Raw genomic sequence first — 19806 nt, forward strand, 5'->3', positions numbered from 1 at the left:
AATCAGATCTCTTAGAACTGCGCTCTAACTCTAGAACACTTAGCTTAAACAATCAGCTCCAGGTTTGTGGAACAAGCTCCATTTTAATATTGGATCAGCTCAAAGTTTGGGACTTTCTTCGTGGTTTTTAGCAAGTAGGGCCTGTTTGCTCCTAGTATTGACATTGCTTTTTTCCTTTTAATCTTGGGCTTTTTATTACCTCTACTTTTTATCCTTGCTTTTATGATCATGTATTGTGGTTTTATAGTTCTGTTAGCATTGGTTTCATTTTTGCTGTACAGCACTTTGGTGCAGCTTAGTTGTATTTTTTAAAGTGCTTTATAAATAAAATGACACAGAAAAAGAGGTCTGAGTATTTTAATGTTCACATGAAAAAAAAATCTGAGAAGACCGAAAAGGGCTGTCGAAGTGTTGGTTTTTATCTGCTCAGCGTAAAATAACTCCTCTGACCTGAGTGCTCCAACCCTTTATCATCTCGCAGTTGTCAAGCTCAGAGGTCTTGTTGACAAATGCATGTAATACTGAAAGTGCCACATAACATGAGGTAAGAGGAAGTTACACCTGTTACCTCAAACCTGAGGTCATATTCATCTTGTCTCTTAAAAACACGCCACAACTGCAACAGACCATCGCGTCAAGTCAAACTCCTAAAACTTCTGCTTTATAGATGACAGAAATTAGGACGTCATTTAAATGTACTCAGCTTGCTGCCCAGAGAGAAATAAAGGCACTCATTAGCTTATTTACATGCAAGCATGATTAATATTACGTGCTCCACCCTCTTCTCTTTCTGCTTCCGACACTGCCCCCTTTCACGATTTGAGGACTTTGGTGACTTATTTCTCCAAGTACAAGAAATATTTTATTTAAAGGCAAACTAAGGAACCTTTTTTATATTTTTTAACAATTTTCTTGAGCCAGTATGTGCTAGTGTTGTTTGACTCCTTTTGTGGAGATAAATCGTTTTCTTCTGATGCTGCACCATGATAAACATTACAATAAACGCTGACCAGGTATAGCTCATCTGTTCTGAGGTGTAAGCATGGACTGCTGTAGAGACTTTGTAGGACTTCAGGGGAGTGGTCTGGTGTGGTATTCTGACCACAGGGGGCGGAGTGACTTTACATTAACCCTGTAAAGGATCATTTCAGCACCTAGTGGCTCAAGGAAATAATTTAAAAAATGAAAAACCTGGTTTCCCTTTCAAAAGTGGAAGTATCCTCCTTCCTGCATAGGCAGCACCTGTTCAAGGTCCTGCAAACCTGAGAGTCTCTTTGAAGGAGCCTTTTATTTTATCACGTTGCTGTTTGCAGCTGGTTTATGCGAGAAGGAAGGCCACTGCCACGCTGCTGGGCTAACCTGAAGGACAGGAGACAGGAGGATTATAAAGCAGCTTCTACTACAGAATGAGGTGTTTCACTATGGGAATCGCCCTGGCGTGACCAACTGCAGAAGCTCCAATGTAGAGCTGTAGCAAAGCGTCGATGACGACGGCTCGATTCTAAAAATTCACCTATGTCAGATCCAATAGTCGACGTTTCTGGATGGTTTGGCAGCAAACATCTGATTATTCTGGTCTGATTGAACTCTGCTCGAGTGGTTATTCTTTTCTTAGCCAGCCCCGGGGTTCTGGTCGTGGTGGAGGCCTAGCTGTTGTTTTCAGAGACCATCTTCCATGTAGCTCTACAACCTCTGGTCACTTTGCTTCCTTTGAACTGCAGCTGATTAAAGTCGGGCGTAAGGACCCGTTCTACTGTGCTGTGGTCTACCGTCCACCTATTCACTCTCTTTCTTTCTTTACATTTTTTTAAACACAATTGTCTATTTTTTTGCTCAATTTAAATATATTTTTAACCATTTTATAAATAATTTTTAATTTTTTACTTTTTTTTGTGAAGCGCCTCGTGATTTTTATCTTGATAGGCGCTATAGAACTGATATTTTCTTCTTCATTCTTTAGCCTTCGGTTCCGACACTTCGGTGGGGGTAGGTGTGGAAGCCATAGCTGAAAATCCGACTCGCTGTGACACAATCGCCTGAAAGAGCGTTAGCAAGCTAGTATGCAGAAGCAAGTCTGCAACCAAAGCTCATTTCTATACGTAGGGCAACTCGTCGACTTAGGGTTGGGCATCGAGCATCGATTGGAACCGGTTCCAACTGTTCATTTTTCCTGGAATCTCTCAAAGTTTTTTATTTCGATTCCTAGAATGCCGACGGAAGAGGAATCCGTGGCCCATCTCCATGAAAAATCTACGTGATCTGCAAATTGTGATCAAGGCTTTTCAGAGCTGACCACACCAGCTGTCTGTGTGCAGCACGAGTCCCCCCTCCCCCAACCGGCGCGCAGCAGCCAAATATAAACAAACGCGTCTGCCGAACTTTTACTCCGTGATGTAAACTTTAACTCCTGCAGCGTAGAGGAAACGTGTTAAATACGTCAACACGGTGGATTTAATAGAAACTTTAAAGAACAAACTCTGGAGATGGTGAGGCGAGTTTGTCTTACTACAGAAATAACAACACACACACACACACACACACACAGAGCATCAGCAGTCAGACATGTGAGCGTCAGAAGGCTGAACAATAACCTGTAGAATAATCATGCTAGAGCAGCTTCTCTGTGGTGGACCACACCAGCTTCTGCCACAATAAAAAAATAATAATAATGATAATAAATCACACACAAAGCTGTGAACATTTAAATTTCCTTTCTGAACTATTTCTGTTGAGTTTTAATGTTTAAATCTGTTAGATTGTTACTGACAGCAGCTACGTTTAAGTTCCTGTTGTGACTGAATGCTGCTGCAGCATGGAGGTGTAGTTCTCAGTCATCCTGGACATGATCATCCTGAGAGTTTTAGCTGAAAACAGCTGGACGTTTCTGGATATGTTGGAGACATTTAGCCTCTCATCCCAGAGGCTTCTTCCACACTTTGGTTGTGGTCAGAAACAAACACACTGGTTGTGCTGCAAGTCTTTTTTTTCTCCAAAACATGTTTTTGTCTAAATGAAGGTGATGTTGTTGTTCATAGAATTAAAATTCATGTTGAAGTTAAGATTATTTCATCAAGTAGGACCTGTGGTTAGCTGGCTCATGTAAAGCATGTCATGTCTTCAAAGAATCGGAATCGGGAATCAATAGGAACCGGAATCGAAACGAGGAATTGGAATCGGAATCATTCCAAATCAAACGATGCCCAACCCTACAGTCGTCGTGACACGTTAGCTGCACCAAAGTAACTCATTAGCAAGCCAATGCTTAACGAGCAAAGGACAAGTTCGCCTCAACGTGTTAGCTTGAGCTACAGTCGCTAATACTACTCCGTCAATGACAACAGAGTAGCCGTGGGAGCAGTTAGCCGTGACGCGGTGACTGTTGCTAGTGTAGTGTACCAAGTGACGTAGAAGCACTTACTCGCGTAATACTACGCGCAAATCCAGACAGCGCTGGGACTGCTTTTGGCAAAATATCCTCACGGTACACCTGGGAACAGTTAAGCAGCTAGCCAAGATAGCCTGAAGATCGCTGAGGGAGCATAGTGTAGTTTCTCATGGGGAGAAAGCAAGAATGAGTAGGAGGGGTTGGTTGGCCGTGGATATACTGGGTGGGCGGAGCCTGGGCACGGCACAACCGGCCTGTCAGGGACAGACGTAATGTCATTGGAGCTTCCGTAGTTGGTCATGCCAGGGCGATTCCCATAGTGAAACACCGAACAAAGTTAGAAAAAGAACGTACATTATCAGTCTTAATTAGGAAATACACCATTTAGAACATTCCATAGGCTAAAAGAGTATCGCTATATTTAAACATACAAAACTATTCAGACAAGGAGACCAACCTCTGTCTTTTGATTCTCATGATCTCTGAGACTCGAGATTTTTGTGAAGCCACCAGTTCACGATGCTCTTTATCCAACCTCTGGCCCAAAGGACTGCTTCTCACCTTTTCCCAGTCCTCTTGTGTCTAAACAAAACAAACTAAAGTGTCAGTGGTCCCTGGTTCCCCCCTCATTAAAGCCATCAGTCATAAAATCTTGCAGGTTCCCAGTGACTTACCATATCTTTGAAGGCTTCTCCGTAGTAATAGCTCTTGGATGAAGGATAGTCCAATCCATTTTGAATTAGTTCCTCTATGCTGGAAGCCACCAGATGCATCTGATCTCCATCATAACCATAAAACTCCCCGTTCTCGTTTATCATCAGAATCAGCTGCTCACAGGTAAACGAGACTCCTTCCACATAACCGATGACCTGAAACTGTAATTTGGTGGGAAGGTAAAACTTGCTGCACCCATTCACTTCCTCTGGCTTGTCTTTGTATTCTGTGTCCTTCATGGGTCCGATCGTCAGTGTGGCACCAGCTGGGTTAGTTAGACTGAGTGTCGTGCTCCTTCGTTCAGACACAAACCTTGACACCTGATCCAGGTATTTTGTACCTATAAAACATACCACACATGTGAAGTTGAAGAAAAATATTCATATTGTATTTAAAAATGGTGTAAACTTACCTCTTAATCCATTGCATCGTGGGAAGTCTGTTAAACTTTTGAATCTGACAAACAGAAAAAAATCACATTAATGGTTAATAAAAAAAACAGCTGTCCAGTGCGGTATCAGAACCAGTACATACTGCAAGAGCTGTCCAGTGTGATATCAGAACCAGTACAAGCTCCAGAGTATTCCAGTGCGGTATCTGAACTAGGGTCGTCACGGAGTGAAAATGTAACCTCACAGTTATTGTGACCAAAATTACCACGGTTTTCAGTATTATCGCGGTATTTTTTTAAACGTGCTACATTTTCAGACAATTAAATAAACCCTGCATATCAGGAAAATATTGTCCTCGGTTTGTGTCCTTCCAGTGAGCTTTGCAGATGTGGGAAAATGTCATCAGGCAGTAATCATTGTTAAATTCATAATTATTCTCGGAGAGAGACCAACTCTTATCTGCCCCTGGGAGCCCCGTAATGCATAGCGTCATTTCACCATGGCGGTGTCCGCGACACGGTTTATATGCAGGTAGCGGCGCTGCGGCTGCTTTATATAGCGACTCGTTGCATTCTCCCTCAACCCAAATCCTCGGATCACGCATTTTAGCTAAAACGCTAACGTTAGCTTGCCTTGCGTTGACTGTAGAGTTGTGGGTGATGGTCACGCCAGGGTTTCCCTTACATAGGCGTAGCCGTGGCGACCCGCCACGGCTGAAATCCCACCGCCACGCCTACAAGATCCCAAATTTTTTTGTTTTTGTTGGCACAGTTTCCCGAAGAAGCAGCGGGAACTACTATGTTGTCGCTTGTGATCACAGCCGGCGGGCAGCAAGGAGGAGCAGGCAGGGCAAGGTGAAGTTACAGCATAAGTTACTGAGTTTAAAATTAGAAAGGTAGCAGTGGATATAATGCTTTTTGGTTTACATGTTTCAATAGCATTAAGATAAACGAGTGTTGACGATCTTGACAGGGTTTCCTCCAGTGCTTATTAGGCCAGGTTTTCCTCCCCCCACCAGGCTAATCATCACTTATTCATGGAAAATTTATTTATTTTTTCATGTCTGACTTTAACCGCATCTAATACTGTATTACGATGTGAACACAACAGCGACAACTTAAGATCGACGTGTGAGCAGCCTGAGAGGTCGGGTGTTTTCATCTGAACCCTTAAAACCTCCAACACGCTACGCTGCACTATAGACGTGTTAGCGCGCGGCGCTAACAACTTAGCGACGTGACATGTCTCTGAGAAAGCGTGAAAACACGTTGGACGCTTCTTCTGAAGCGGGAAAATAACACCTCTTCTTAAGCAGAGCACGACGTCGCCTCGGCTCGTTTACCCTCTGCCGAGCCGGTGTCGGTACAAGATCTGCTCGGGTGCAAGATCGGCTCGGGTGCAAGATCGGCTCGGGGTCCTTCGACTGCCAATGACGTCAAAGTACGGCAAACCCACTTGGACAAAATACACTACACATCTATACTGTTGGAAAGAATTTAGCAGTTTCGCTATGCAGACTGCTATGAAGCACATCCTGGAAAATCACCATTGAGGAAGGACTGAATAGTCTGGCTAATGGTTACAAATGTAAAACAACTTGTGACTTCTACACGTCTAAAGATAAACCTGAAGTTTTACTAGATACATTCAGACACGACATAAAGTTATACTGTAGAAGCCACAGAAGTAGGTTTTCTTCTCTATTTTGTGTTGTTGGTGTGAGCAAATTTCACTGGCACTTTGGGTGTGTACCACAGATTATAAAAGAAACTTGAGCTAACCGGTTCACCTGGGATGAGTTTCACTGGGGTGAGCTCAGGTGTGTTTGTGTTGCACATAATCAACTATACCAGATTAATTATTGCGTATCATTTTGAAATGAACTGCATATTAGGGTGTGTCATCAGTTAAGGGCTGTGTTCAGCTCAACGTGTCCTGACAACACTGAACTGTTGAATGTTTGGCAGAACAAAGATCACTAACACAACAATCCAAGAAATAAAATATTCTGATTCAAGATTCAAAGTCTTTATTGTTGCTTCAACAGCAATGGAAAAGCATCCCTAAAGTACAAACTCTACAATCACATTAATGGTTGAACTGATGTTAAAGGGTGGATATACCATAACAAGTAATAATAGTTCTATGATCTATACAAAACCTGTTTAAGTTCTTGGCACAAATCGCTCTCGCATAAAGCAAACGTAGCAGCCAAATTCTTGCGTTTCAATACCTTCAAGGATGAGCCGTTTCAGGGCTGTAGCTGGTAACACCCACCTCCGATTGGCTGCCATGAAGAGAGGTGGTCAGATATCCAGGAGGTGCACTGAGTAAAGCCGCTGTTCCTCCAGGATGAACGGGTGAGGAGGGTTGGATGCTTATTCTCCTGTGATGTCACAAACGAGTACCTCTCATTCGTAGATAATAAAGGTTTTTTCTATTCCATTATCAAACGATTCATTTTAGGCACATAATTCCTGAAACCAAAATCCGACAGAAAATGGATGGATGGGTCCTTTTTCACGTTTGGAGCATTTAGAGGAGCAGTGGAGAGCCACATAGATCCACAGAGAGAAGCAAAAGCTGAGATTTGCATAATATGCCCCCTTAAGATGCAATGATATTCCAGGCTGTGTTGAGGAACCAAGTACAGAAGATGTTTGTTTCACTGGTAAAAGAAGGCACCATGATTGGCAGGAGATGATGATGCTGCCTTTATAGTCTGTAACTGCTCTTGTCCACTCCCTTATTTGCCTCTGGCTCACCCAGGAAGACTGGCAAACAAAGACATCACTGTGCTCCACAGTTGGTTTATTTCATGTTTTCCCTGGTGTGTATGCAGAGTTTGCAACACTTTTCACTTGGCTGTGGATGTCTTCTGGTGGAGGTTACAGCTACCTTTTGCAGCAATGGCTTTACGATGAGTTTTGCAAATTGCCACATTTTGTTCAACATCCTCCATGTGAAAGCCATACCATCGTCAGATTAGTGATCATTTAGTTTCTCTTTTGAACTAGCTCCTTTGATTCCTTTGTGTTTAAGAGTCCTTTCCTCGATCCTCTGAAACTCCTGCTTCTGCCATCTCCTTATCTCGTAGGATATAAGCAGGAATGCTCAGCGCAGTGTGCCGGGCGGGCAGAAAAATATCTCGTCAAAAAGAGGAATGCTTAGCGTTGAGCTCAGTGTGTGTGTGAAACAAGCTCGGCTTAATATTGCAATCACAAATTATACTCTATGCTTACGATAGAGCCATTTTAAAGGTGTGGAACACGCGTTTAAACAATACATTTGTCGTAGTCTGTAGTAGGAATGAATGCCTTGTAAAAGTTGTACTCTGGGACAAAAAGTCTTGGTGTGCTTGTTTCAGGAACTAGAAGTGCGCAACATCAGAGCTGAGCTTCATTTCCTGATATTTGGATATCTCGCCTCTGGCGGGTTAACAGCTATGCAACTCTTACCACTGACTTGCAAGGCTGATGTCATATCTTCGCAAATAAACACAAGCCTGGAGGAGCTTCTGCTGTGTGGTGGAGTTGCTAAAGCTAACGGTTAGTTTATACTATCAGAGACATTCTCTGCTGTTTCCTGGATGCTAAACCAACAACAGCTTTCACCGTTGTGAGTCAAGATGGGCGAGTCCATAAATGTTAAGTGAAAGTGTGACAGAGTGCGTTTACATGCAGCCAGTAACCCTTTTAAAACCCAAATATTCACAATAACCCGGTTCCGCAGGTCCATGTAAACACCGCCAAAAACCCGGATATGCTCATAACCGGGTTTTTAATAACCCGGTTACTAAACCTGGGGTAACCCTTTTCTAACCTGAATGTTTGGTCGTGTAAACGCATATCGGGATATCCCCATCAAAGCGTGTGTTCTATGCATGCTCTGTTCGCAAGGAATCTTGGTCTTTTGAGTAGCGAGACGTCTTGTACGCGCCAGAACACCGGAAGTAAACAACAAGTTGGGAGCAACATGGCGAGTCACGGCACAGCACCACACTTTTGGAGTGACGAGGAAACTAAAGCGCAAACAAACGAGGTCGCTATCTCTTCCGAACTGGGAAACGTGTTGTTGTTTTCACGGATACCGGAACAAGAAGAACCGGAAATGACGTAGTCCATACATCCTGACGCTACCCCAACGTCCGCATTTAAATCGGGTTATGCAAGTTAGTGGTAACTCTATTTATGCTTGTAAACGGGTTATTATGATAAACTCAGAAACCCGAATACTGATCACAACCCGGATATTGGCTGCATGTAAATGTAGTCATAGATCTATCAGGGTTTTCAAATCCTAGAGTCCATTTTCTATCAGAAGCTAATGTAGTAGACAATTTTCATGTTCAGCCTGCATGAATTATAAATGTTTTTTTCCGTATTCCACACCTTTAACCATCATACGTGAGAACATTCTTGATACATTGAGTACACTAGAGACATTACCTCGCCCTAAAGTCAACCTGCTTGTTTTGCCATCCTGGCAGCTTCAACGATCTGGAGAGCTACGTGTCCTCGCTCCCAAACCTCAAGTTTCATCAGCACAAAAAACTACTGGTAACGTCTGACAACTGGCGCTGGAGCCACATGATTCAGACTGAATCTGACTCACCACAAATGGGAAACTAACTTTTTACTCTGGAAAATGTAACCCCAAAAAACCTCAGGGGACTTTTATGTTACTTGTAACACCTCACTCCTAATCTGAACGTGTCAAAGTAGAACAGAAAACGTTTACTTACAGACGGCAGCTCTCCATTCTGGCGTTCTCTTAAACCTAAAAGAAACACACAAAAAGGGCCACTAAAGCTAATGAAAGATACAAGTTCTCAATAATAAACCAACAACTAAGAAAAGACCACTGACTTTATAATAACACGCCGAATTAAATGTGATAATAAAAACACATTCATTGTTTCAGCTTTGTTTACTTTGTCCTTTTTCATCAACAAAAAAGAAAATGCATTCAACATAAAAACCAAAAATATACTAAGATAAGATTAAACCTCATCTTTATGGAGTAAAACAAATATTACAAATATTCACTAAGCTGAAAATATAGTGAAATTTGTTTCTAATCTTCCTTTTTTGTATCGCTGTTAGGTTCCCTTCAAAGGGGAAGAGGAAGTTTGAAAAAGGACTTTAGAAAATGTTTTTTCTACAACCAAAAAGTACATTGTGTATCAAAATATAATTTATAAAAATCAAATGTAATGGTGGCATTTAAAACTATATTTAAAGACTATTATTTTGACAAATACGTGTTGATTACCACACCCTCACGAAACAAGGTTTAAACTTTCTAGATTATCACAATTTGCTTTAAATTCCTCCATTTAAATTATCTATTAGAATTTGGAGTTTCTGTAAAAAATACATTTTTGCTTCTAAAACGACGTTTATATAAAAACCATATGGCATACAGAATATTACCTCAATGTGCTTTTTCCAAATAAAACGAAGTCGCTACTCTGATAATTATAAAATGTAGTACATATTTTTTTAAAAACAGCGAAAATAAAATGAGCGCACTTACGTATGAAACGAAACTAGAAACGCACGAAGTAACGAAGTAAAACCAGTCACTGAGATTTTGTTCCATCAAGAAATCAACAAAAATATGTCCAGAAACTTTATAAACTAACACTTTTAACTTTCACCTTGAAATAACTTCATATTTTTCTCTGTCGCGAGTTTGTAGGATGACGCATTTTCAAAACCAGCACGAGGACTTGGAAAATAAAATATGTAAGTTTAAAATATATATATATATATATTAACTTGATATATTATGTGAGTAAACATTAATAATTAAAAACAAAAAATGAACACAGTACCTTAACTCACTCCGAAGAAGAAGAGAGGGTTCAAGCGAAAGACGACTCCTGCCTTTAGAGTTGCCCTTCAGTCTTTTCACGAGAAGCAAAGATGGCGCTGACTTCTGCCTGGCTGGCACTCCCAGTCAAGAAATACCTGATTTGGAATCGTAGGATGGTCAAGGAAGATCCCGCCTTTCTCGCCTCTGATTGGCTAGAAGAGCTCTCCCCACGATTGGCTATTTCATTTACCAGGAAAAACAAACCATCTTTTTTTTTTACTCCGAAAGCTTTTCTTTTTATTTATTTTATTTTATTTGTATTTTTACAAATGTTACATACTTTTTTACAATAAATTTCTGTCTACAATGAATGGAATAATTAAACATGAGGATAAAGAGCACACTTACGTCTATATGACAATAAATAAATAAATAAATAAATAAATAAATAAAAATAAAAGGACAAGATCAAATGACGGACAGAATGGTTATTATATTGCTAAATTTACATTTTCTTTAGAAATCCGGAAGATCTGGCTGCAGACATAAAAAAGCCCTACACTTAGCGAGTGAAATCGGATTGTTGTTTCATAAAATAGCCAATCGTAGGAGAGCCCTTCTTACCAATCAGAGGCGAGAAAGGCGGGACCTTCCTTGGAAATCCTACGATTCTAAATCATGCGCCCAGCACGCAGCTATTTCCTGTTTACAAAAACGACATAACGAATAAACTTGATAAAAGTTCAATTAAAAACGTGTATTTGTCTTTCCCCGTTGCTCCTAAATCAAAAGAAAAACAATTTCAAAATAAAAAATGACTATCCACCTCTTTACTCAAAAGACATTTTTAATAATTTTGCTGTTTGCGAGAAATTCTGAAACAACTTATCACCTATTACTTTATAGGAATTCTGTAAGTTATGGTTGGACAGTAAATTTTCATCATCGTCTACCTCCTTTTCAAAAAGACATTATAACATTCGTTTTACTCCTAAAAAAAGTAAAACTGTGTTTAAGTAGTACATTTTTTAATTACATGAAAAAATTGTTAAACGAACAAAAGACAACAACCGCAAGGGGGCGACAAACGCTGAAAGAAGACATTTAGAGAGCACATAAACGAAAGGTCTTCAGGGCGTTGACAATAGTGGAATGCTTTTGATCTATTTTACTTATTGTTTGACTTCATTTTCAGATATAGAGAACAACACTTTTGTGTAGCATATCAACATTTATGAAAATGAAGCCAAACGATACGTTCTAAAATAAAAATTAAAATGAGGCTTAAGAAAGGTGGAAATCAGGTTGCAAGTTTTCCTATAGTTTGGAATAGAAAGTTCTCAGCATAAAAAGCAATTAAAAGATTCATCTTTCACATAATCTTTTATTAAATATATGGCTGACAAGGTCCAAATAATTTTCCAATTAAGGTTTGTGTTCCAGTAAGCTACTAGATATGATATTGAAGCAACACCATGCTTCTACCAGAAACTAATTTAACAAATTTGAAGTTTGGTTGGATCAATAAGTAATAACGTCAGATTTTGTCCAGCTGTACTTATAATTACCACAGATTCCCCCATCAGGGATTGCATTTGTAACAATAATACATTTTCTGATAGAAGAAAAATAAAAAACTATTCTTAAACAAATTTAATAAAAATTCATGAGGCACTTCACAAGAAGACATTTTTAAAAATATTTTTAAAAATATATTGTAATAAAAAATGTATAAATGCCGGTTGAGATGGCTAGGGCATCTGGTCAGGATGCCTCCTGGACGCCTCTCTGGTGAGGTTTTCTGGGCACGTCCAACCAGGAGGAGGCCTAAAGGTATAGACCCAGGACACGTTGGAGGGACTGTGTCTCTCATCTGACCAGGGAATGCTTTGGGATTCCCCCGGAAGAGCTGGCCCAAGTGGCTGAGGAGAGGGAAGTCTGGGCCTCTCGCCTTTGGCTACTGCCCCCACAACCCTACTCCAGATAAGTGGATGAAAATGGATGGATGAATGGATGGATGGATAAAGGGAAACATTTTTTGATTGAAAATATGATGAAAAAAAAGAAAAAGAACAAAGGTAATCACAGTATCCTGAAAAAAGACATAACGGACAGAATCTAAGCATGAATAGAAGCCAGTCAGGAAGACGAGGATGAACAGGAGGTCACACGGAAGCCAGCTTGAACAGATGAGCTTTCAGCTTCTTTTTGAAGGAGACCACTGAGTCCACTGATCTCAGGCTCAGGGGGAAAGTGTTCCAGAGTCTGGGGGCCACAGCAGCAAATGATCTGTCACCTTTGGTCTTTAGCCTGGTGCGCGGCACCACAGACATATGTACGTAGATGACCCGTGGACTGGCGCTGCCGTAGCTCCATCTTGGATTGGCCTCCATTCATCTTCACTGCATTTATTACTGAGGAAGGTGGTTACCCAACTAAAAAACACATTTTATCAATCTTTTTCATTAGTGTGCCAGTTGTTGCAACTGTAGGCTGCACAAAACGGGCATAGTTACTCATTCTGCATTGACTTTGGAGAGTGAGGAGACCCATCCAATATGGCAGCGACACTGTTACGCTATCCTGTGCCCAATGGAGCATCTATGTATTCATGTCTATGCACTACACAAGTAGAGTTGGTAGCCTTGTAAAATCTTGATATGAAATATAGTGAAAGTTGTTATTAAACTAAAGGAAAAAAACAAAGATTTGTTTTTAAAAGTCTTGTTTCACATGTATCTTCATGGAGGGAAATATGCTTGTAAATCAGTGACCATAAAAGAAACATTTGTTATGAAATAGTTTTCAGGAATATTTTTTCAATATTACAAAGTAGAAGGAAGTTATGGAAGCCCATTCCCGCCACTCAGATAAAAAAATTCATATCTCATAATTATATCATATCAGAATAATGAGATAGTATCTCATTACAATCTCATAATTGTGAGATACTATCTCATTATTATGAGATATTATCTCATTATTATTATGACTTAGCTATCTCATAATTATGAGATAGTATCTCATTATTGTGGGATAGTACCTCATAATTATGAGACAGTATCTCATAATTATGAGATAGTAATGAGATACTATCTCATAATAATGAGATAGTATCTCATAATTATGAGATAGCTAAGTCATAATAATGAGATAGTATCTCATTATTATGAGATACTATCTCAATAATGAGATAGTATCTCATTATTATGAGATAGCTAAGTCATAATTATGAGATAGCTAAGTCATAATTATGAGATAGCTAAGTCATAATTATGAGATTTTTTTTTATCTGAGTGGCAGTAATGGGCTTCCATAATATGAGGAATAGCATGAGACAGGACAGTCTTGCAGCTTTGGTTAGTAAAACTGCCTCATAATGACAAGTCTCATTACATCCAATGGTTCAGATTTTTCTGGGATTAATTAAATAATAATTACTGCTTCGGGTATCTCTATCTTTAGTCCTAAAGACAATTCACTAGTAAGTAACAGGAAATGTGACTTTATAATCTTAGTAAGATTCTTCAGCCCTGTTTTAGTTTATTATTGCACATTCGTCCTAAAAAAAACCTCCCTGATGGTGCATTCAAAGACATTAATTATACCATTTCAACGTGTCACCTGAAACTACTGATATTATCAAGTTCTTGTTTTAAAATAATTACCATTCAGTTTGATTCACCTCAGTCAATAGCTTACAGGTTTTGTTTTGGCGTTGGCTTTCACTCGATAAACTTATTTCTGAACTGGGTGTGGCACACACGTTTTCATTTTGCGCGTCTCTGCATGATACATTGTGAGCAGCGTCCTTTTTTTGGTTAAACTATTACATTACACACATTTAATAACATTTCTTTTGATTTTTTTTAAGTAGAACTCACTGCGCACGTGCAAACCCAAAACGGAAGTCGTCATGTGCAGCAGCCGGAAGCTGTAACGTCCTTTTTGCTCCCCGACTGCCATCATGGTGAGTTCGCCATGAGACGAGGAGAAAACTTATTCAAAAGGAGTAGTTATTTGTTCAGTTAGTGTAAAAAATAACATCAGTGTGCATTTATAAAACACTCACGCACACATTTGCTAAGTTTAAAATGTTTACGTAGGTGTATTTCTAGATTTCAACGCTGACTGAAGTTATCGGCAACGTGGTCTATCAGGCCGCAGAGCCCGAGCGCTTGCTCATTAACCAGATCAAACGCAACTTTTAGGTTATGATGAAGCTGCCTGTTGTCCGCTCTGGGTGTCACATACACGTTTCTACTCTGTGCGTCCGCTAATCCTTGATGTTAACGCAGAAACACATGCTGTTAGCTCGCTCTAGCGGTCCAGTTCCGTATTTTAAATCGGTGTATGTCACATTTCTCAGTGTATTCGCGCGATAGAGCCCAATGTGTGATATATGTTTAAAGTCAACGTAGATCCTAACCAGCCTCTCGTCTCCGTCAGGTGTTCAACCGCTTTGTTGAGATCGGCCGTGTTGCCTACATCTCCTTTGGACCCAATGCTGGCAAGCTGGTGGCCATAGTAGACGTCATTGACCAGAACAGGGTGAGTGGATTGGGGAATTAACTGTAAGTTAGTGTGTTTACGTTGATATAAGGATTTTTATTTTATTTTGCTTCGCAGGCACTTGTTGATGGTCCCTGCACTGGAGTAAAGAGGCAAGCCATGCCATTCAAGTGCATGCAGCTTACTGACTACGTCATCAAAGTACCTCACAGGTGCGTGTTTACACTGAAGGGGTTTATGAAGTTATATAGTGTATTAAAGATAATCCACATGTTTACACAACCAATAGCTGTCACACGGTGTTGCACATGTTAAATGTTACTAGTTCACAGGATTTGTTTATGTTCAGATATTATGTTTTATCTGGTAGAAAGGCGGCAAACATGAAGTATGTTAGTGAACTTGTTTGTGTAAATTTGACATAAAGCTAATTTTGATTCTGGTGCTTAAAGGTTTGCTGAGAGACTAATACTTGATTTTTAATTTAACCGGTGACTGAACTGCAATACTTTCCACTCACAATCCTGTTGTTTTCCATCTACCACTTCTCACACTAACTGTTGTCTCTTGAAACAGGAGCCCTGAAGCATTTTAACATAGAAACTCATTTATGTAAACTAGAAGCCACAGCCACTTAATTGGGATAAGCAAGCGAGCAGTCTAAGATTGAGTGGTTTGTTGTTTTTCTCTCACTAGGACACGTTAGACTTAATGTTGGGTTGCAGGTTCAGGGTTCGGAGCATCTTCTCTATCCTGTCTTTTTTTTTTACTTGCCTCCACTTTCATCCTTCCGCTGATCCAAGCCTCGCATTTTAAAATCACACAAGAGAACAGCCAGCAATGTTCTTTCTGCTTGCTTCTGTTACTGCTGGTCTTTACCTGTTTTTGAGTTTAAATTCACACTATGTTAAATTAAATATGATTTTGAGCTGCCGTTTATTATTGCTCCCTATTTGAATAATGATGTTCCGGATGCTGAAACCTCTGTCCTTTAGTTAATAACTGTTAGTTTATTTTGCAAATTCAACTGGATGGATTTCATTTGCTTCAACAGCTGGTGCGGTTTTCATGTAGATGTCGGCTCAGCGCCCTTGTGTTAATCAGACCTGATTTTTCGAGTCATCCCACGTTTTTGGTGATTTGGGGTGAATGGGGTTTACAGTTTTCCTGCAGCAGCCTGGCTTCTCAGTCATGGTTGTAAAATGTGTCGAGCATTTCTAACTTCACACTTTTCTGAATAACACAAGAAAGCTCTTAGATCTGTACGCTGTTTGTTTTGGTTCACAGTGCTCGTCAGAAGTTTGTGAAGCGAGCCTGGGAGAAGGCCCAGGTCAACGAGAAGTGGTCAGAGAGCAGCTGGGCCAAGAAGATCGAGGCTAGGCAGAAGGTAAAATGCTGTCAGAGTTTTGTTTTGCTGTTAGTTCATCTCCGTGTTTGATCATCTGTACTGTAACAATCATTGTACTTTCAACGTCTTAACCGTTTTGCACCAGTTTTCTAAATATTAGCATTAATTAGACGTTGTTTCCTACCATCAAGTGCACAATGGTTTTATATCCACACTTGTTTGTGCAGCTAACAAAATGGATAAAATAACCCTACAGTGTGACCAAAGCGTTATATCAGGATGTTGTTGCCCACTGCTGTGTAATCGGTTTACATACTGGCTGGTGTGACCTGTCCCATCAGAGGGATTACAGCTGAACCTTTTAAAATCAGATTAGTTCATAATTTTAACACAAACCAAGTTAAAAGCAAACCACACGTTATGTCGCTGACCTGTTTTTGTTTGGCTCGTCTCCAGAGGGCTAAGATGTCTGACTTTGACCGCTACAAGGTGATGAAGGCCAAGAGGATGGTGAGTATAGCAGAGGCTTTTAATTAGAAGCTTTTTTTCTATGCAAAACAGATCAGTAAAGTGTTAAAAGTAGTCTTGGGACCAATGTGGAGCTCAGCGGGTGAGATAATTAAATTAAATATCATTTAACCCTGTTCTAATCAGTGCACCTTTCTGTCTGCAGAGGAACAAGATCATCAAGCACGAGGTGAAGAAGCTCCAGAAGGAAGCTGCAAAGAAGTGAAAAGTTTTCACAAAATAAATGTCCTGTTGAATTGTTCTGCTGTGTCTTTTTTCAGCATTCGGCAGAATTTCTCACCTTGTAAGTTGCTGAAAATCACTGAATGTGATGAATGAGAAAAAATGGGAGTGCCATTTCAATTACTGATTTAAAATCTCATGCCTCTAAAGTGCGTTCACTAAACGTATTTATTTGGGATGCTGCTGAATTGTTAGTAAATGTATAGATATTGAGTTTGATCACAAATAAGGCAAGGCAGCTTTATATTTCATTCACAGAGGAAATTCAATGTGCTTTTAATCAGCAAGAACGTTGAAATAAACGTGACAGAAAATGCAATTTCAAAAGAACCCGTTGACGGGTGAGCAACTACAGTGCAGAAGGTGCAGCATTAGAAATGTATTCAAAGGCTGGTGTAAACTGCTGCTTGAGGATCTCGGCGCCCTGCTGGGTGTAAACACCTGAAGGAGATCTGGCGTATTCTGGCCCCATGCCATTGAGTTATTTATATACTACAAGTACTTTGAAATTGATTGTGTAGTTTACTGGTAACCAGTGTAGAGATTTAAGAACAGGAGTGATGTGTTCGGTTCTTGTTAAGAGTAGCAGCAGCGTTCTGAATAAGCCGCAGTTGCTTCACAGCTTTTTGGGAAGATCAGCCAAAAGACCCTTGCAGTAGTCCAGCCTGCTGGAGATGAACGTATGAAGTGTTTCTCTAGGTCTGGTCTGAACCATGAGACTTACTGTCTGATGCAGATAACGCTGGTTATAGCCGTAATGTGACCAGTGTAGCTCAGGTCTGAATAAATTCCAACACCAAGATTTATAACCTGAGACTTTGTCTTTATTCCTCTGGAGCCAAGCTGAGCAATAACCTCCATCCTGTCCTTATTTCCAAAGACAATAACTTCAGCCTTTAACTGGAGGAAGTTTGATTGCATCCAATCCTTAATTTGCTGCAAACACTGAGTGAGTCTGGGACCACAGTCACTAGGTGATAGAGCTAGGTAGGTCTGGGTGTCATCTGCATCACTATGATGGGCAGCACTGTTATGACCTGACCCAGTGGGAGCATGTAGAGATCAAAGAGCAGCGGTACAAGAATTGGGCCTTGGGGGACCTCACATGTCATGATGTTCAGCTTTGATTTGTTATCACCAATAGCAACAACATAACCCCTGTCTTCAAGATGAGATTGGAACCAACTATGGACTGTGCCTCAAAGTCTCACCCAGGTTACGAGCCTGTCAATAAGGATGTTGTAGTCCACAGTATCAAACGCTGCACTGAGATCGAGCATCATCAGGACAGATGTTTTGCTTTGCTTGAATCTCTATTTAGACTAATATCAATTGATACTTTAATACGTGCCGTCTCAGTGCTCTGGTGTTGTCTAAAGCCTGACGAAACCATCCAGCAGGTTTTCTCTAAAACGTTGTTCAGCTGGATCATTACAGCTTTTTCAATAGATGTGCCAATGCAAGGGATGTTAGAGATTGGTCTGTAGTTATTCAACACTAAGGGATCCAAATTCCTTTTCTTTAGCAGAGGTTCAACAGCAGCAGTTTTCAGTGATTTAGGAAAAATAGCTGACATTAAGGGACAGTTAACAATTTTCAGTATATCAGCTCTTAAGCAGCTCAAGACATTTTTAAAGAAGTTGGCTGGGTGTCCAGACAGCAAATGTGTTGTTAAGGCCTTAACTATGTTTTTCACCCCGCAGCAGCCCGACCACGGCTGCAGGTTCTGGATACAAGGGAGAAACAAGTGGTCCAAAGAACAGCCAGGGGAACCACTTTAGACTAAAACAGATGCTTTTTGTGGGAAGAGCAAGGACAACGCTAAAAGTTTCAGTCTTCAAAGGCTGAAGGAGTGAAAACATAAAAGCAGTCCTAAAAAGGGTCTAAAACATCCTGTGCGTCACCAGGGGCGGGACGGTGTCCAGCACAAGGAGCCACCTCTTGGCTCCAGCTGACCCACGCAGCTGGGTCCCAGTCTGCTCCACCTTGTCCCTTGGCTGTCAGGCACATCAACCTCCTGCAGCAAACCAGTCTGTGCTGCTACCATGGCTCCAGCGTCGTCGTAGAAAGAAGCTCGGTGAAGTTTTCTAGGGAAAAAGTGCATGATCCCGAAGGCCTGTAGATTAAATACGATTTAAGGTGATATTAACTGAATAATTAACGTGAAACATTACTGAGTTCAACTATGCTTCCTCTAAGAAAATCTAATTTTACCAAACGTCCACTAGAGGGCGGTCTCTGTCAATAGTACCCTCACCTTACAAGCATTTAAAAACAAAGGATGGTTGGTCTAAAGACGCTTTAATTCGATCGAGCGCTCAGACTGTTAATTGTCTACAAAAAGAAAATATTCTGTGTGCTGATCGAACACAGCTAAGCTATTTCCAAGCCTCCGGCCCAGTTCTGGCTGACATAGGCCTGCCTGCATGCTGAGAGAAACGGGCTGATCTCAGAGCGGAGCTGGGAAACGTTGCATAACTGAACACTACATGGCCCAGCTGGTTCCGTGTAGGGAACGGAGCCGTGCCAGCACGCGGCTTCTGTCACCAGCTCCTCCACGGCAGCCCAAGAAAACACGCATAATGATGGGCGAGTATTCACGGAGAAAGGAAGGAACCATGGCGGCTACGTAACACTAGCCAAGCCTCCTAGCTTGTTGGCTACATCTGACCCCAGGTCAGTTATAGATAAACGGGATTATCTGTTTTGTTATCCGGGGCCTGATAGAGGCGCTGTTCTCCGAGCGTAGCTCTGACGTCAGAGATCAGGGAGCTATTCATTATTGAGCCCACACCGGAAACTAACAAAAAGACACTTCAAAGTAAAAGCACAGGTAAGAACGCTGGTACACTTGTTTTGATGTAGATTTAAAGGGCAACTTTTAT

The 19806-nt window shown here is 40.7% G+C and overlaps 2 protein-coding genes across 3 annotated transcripts; one reads left to right on the forward strand and one right to left on the reverse strand.

Annotated features, from left to right (window-relative positions):
* Positions 1-341: 341 nt before the first annotated feature.
* On the reverse strand, positions 342-10482 carry LOC107383192 (uncharacterized). 2 transcript variants are annotated; one of them, XM_015955674.3, is made up of 6 exons: positions 10331-10482; positions 9236-9270; positions 4512-4555; positions 4060-4439; positions 3843-3967; positions 342-1359 (listed from the first exon to the last, which is right to left on the reverse strand). In XM_015955674.3, the coding sequence occupies exons 2-6, from the start codon at positions 9250-9252 to the stop codon at positions 1296-1298; spliced, it is 630 nt and encodes a 209-aa protein (XP_015811160.1). In that variant the 5' UTR covers positions 9253-9270; positions 10331-10482; the 3' UTR covers positions 342-1295. The 2 variants fall into 2 exon arrangements, with proteins under 2 accessions (XP_015811160.1, XP_070412139.1); XM_070556038.1 differs by lacking the exons at positions 9236-9270; positions 10331-10482 and adding an exon at positions 6769-9217.
* Positions 10483-14193: 3711 nt separating this feature from the next.
* rpl14 (ribosomal protein L14) lies at positions 14194-16940 on the forward strand. The gene is made up of 6 exons (XM_015955678.2): positions 14194-14281; positions 14761-14862; positions 14941-15035; positions 16111-16210; positions 16628-16681; positions 16845-16940. The coding sequence occupies exons 1-6, from the start codon at positions 14279-14281 to the stop codon at positions 16902-16904; spliced, it is 414 nt and encodes a 137-aa protein (XP_015811164.1). The 5' UTR covers positions 14194-14278; the 3' UTR covers positions 16905-16940.
* Positions 16941-19806: the final 2866 nt, after the last annotated feature.

The sequence above is a fragment of the Nothobranchius furzeri genome, chromosome 11, assembly GCF_043380555.1.
Source record: "Nothobranchius furzeri strain GRZ-AD chromosome 11, NfurGRZ-RIMD1, whole genome shotgun sequence".
In the NCBI taxonomy this organism is placed as follows: Eukaryota; Metazoa; Chordata; class Actinopteri; order Cyprinodontiformes; family Nothobranchiidae; genus Nothobranchius; species Nothobranchius furzeri.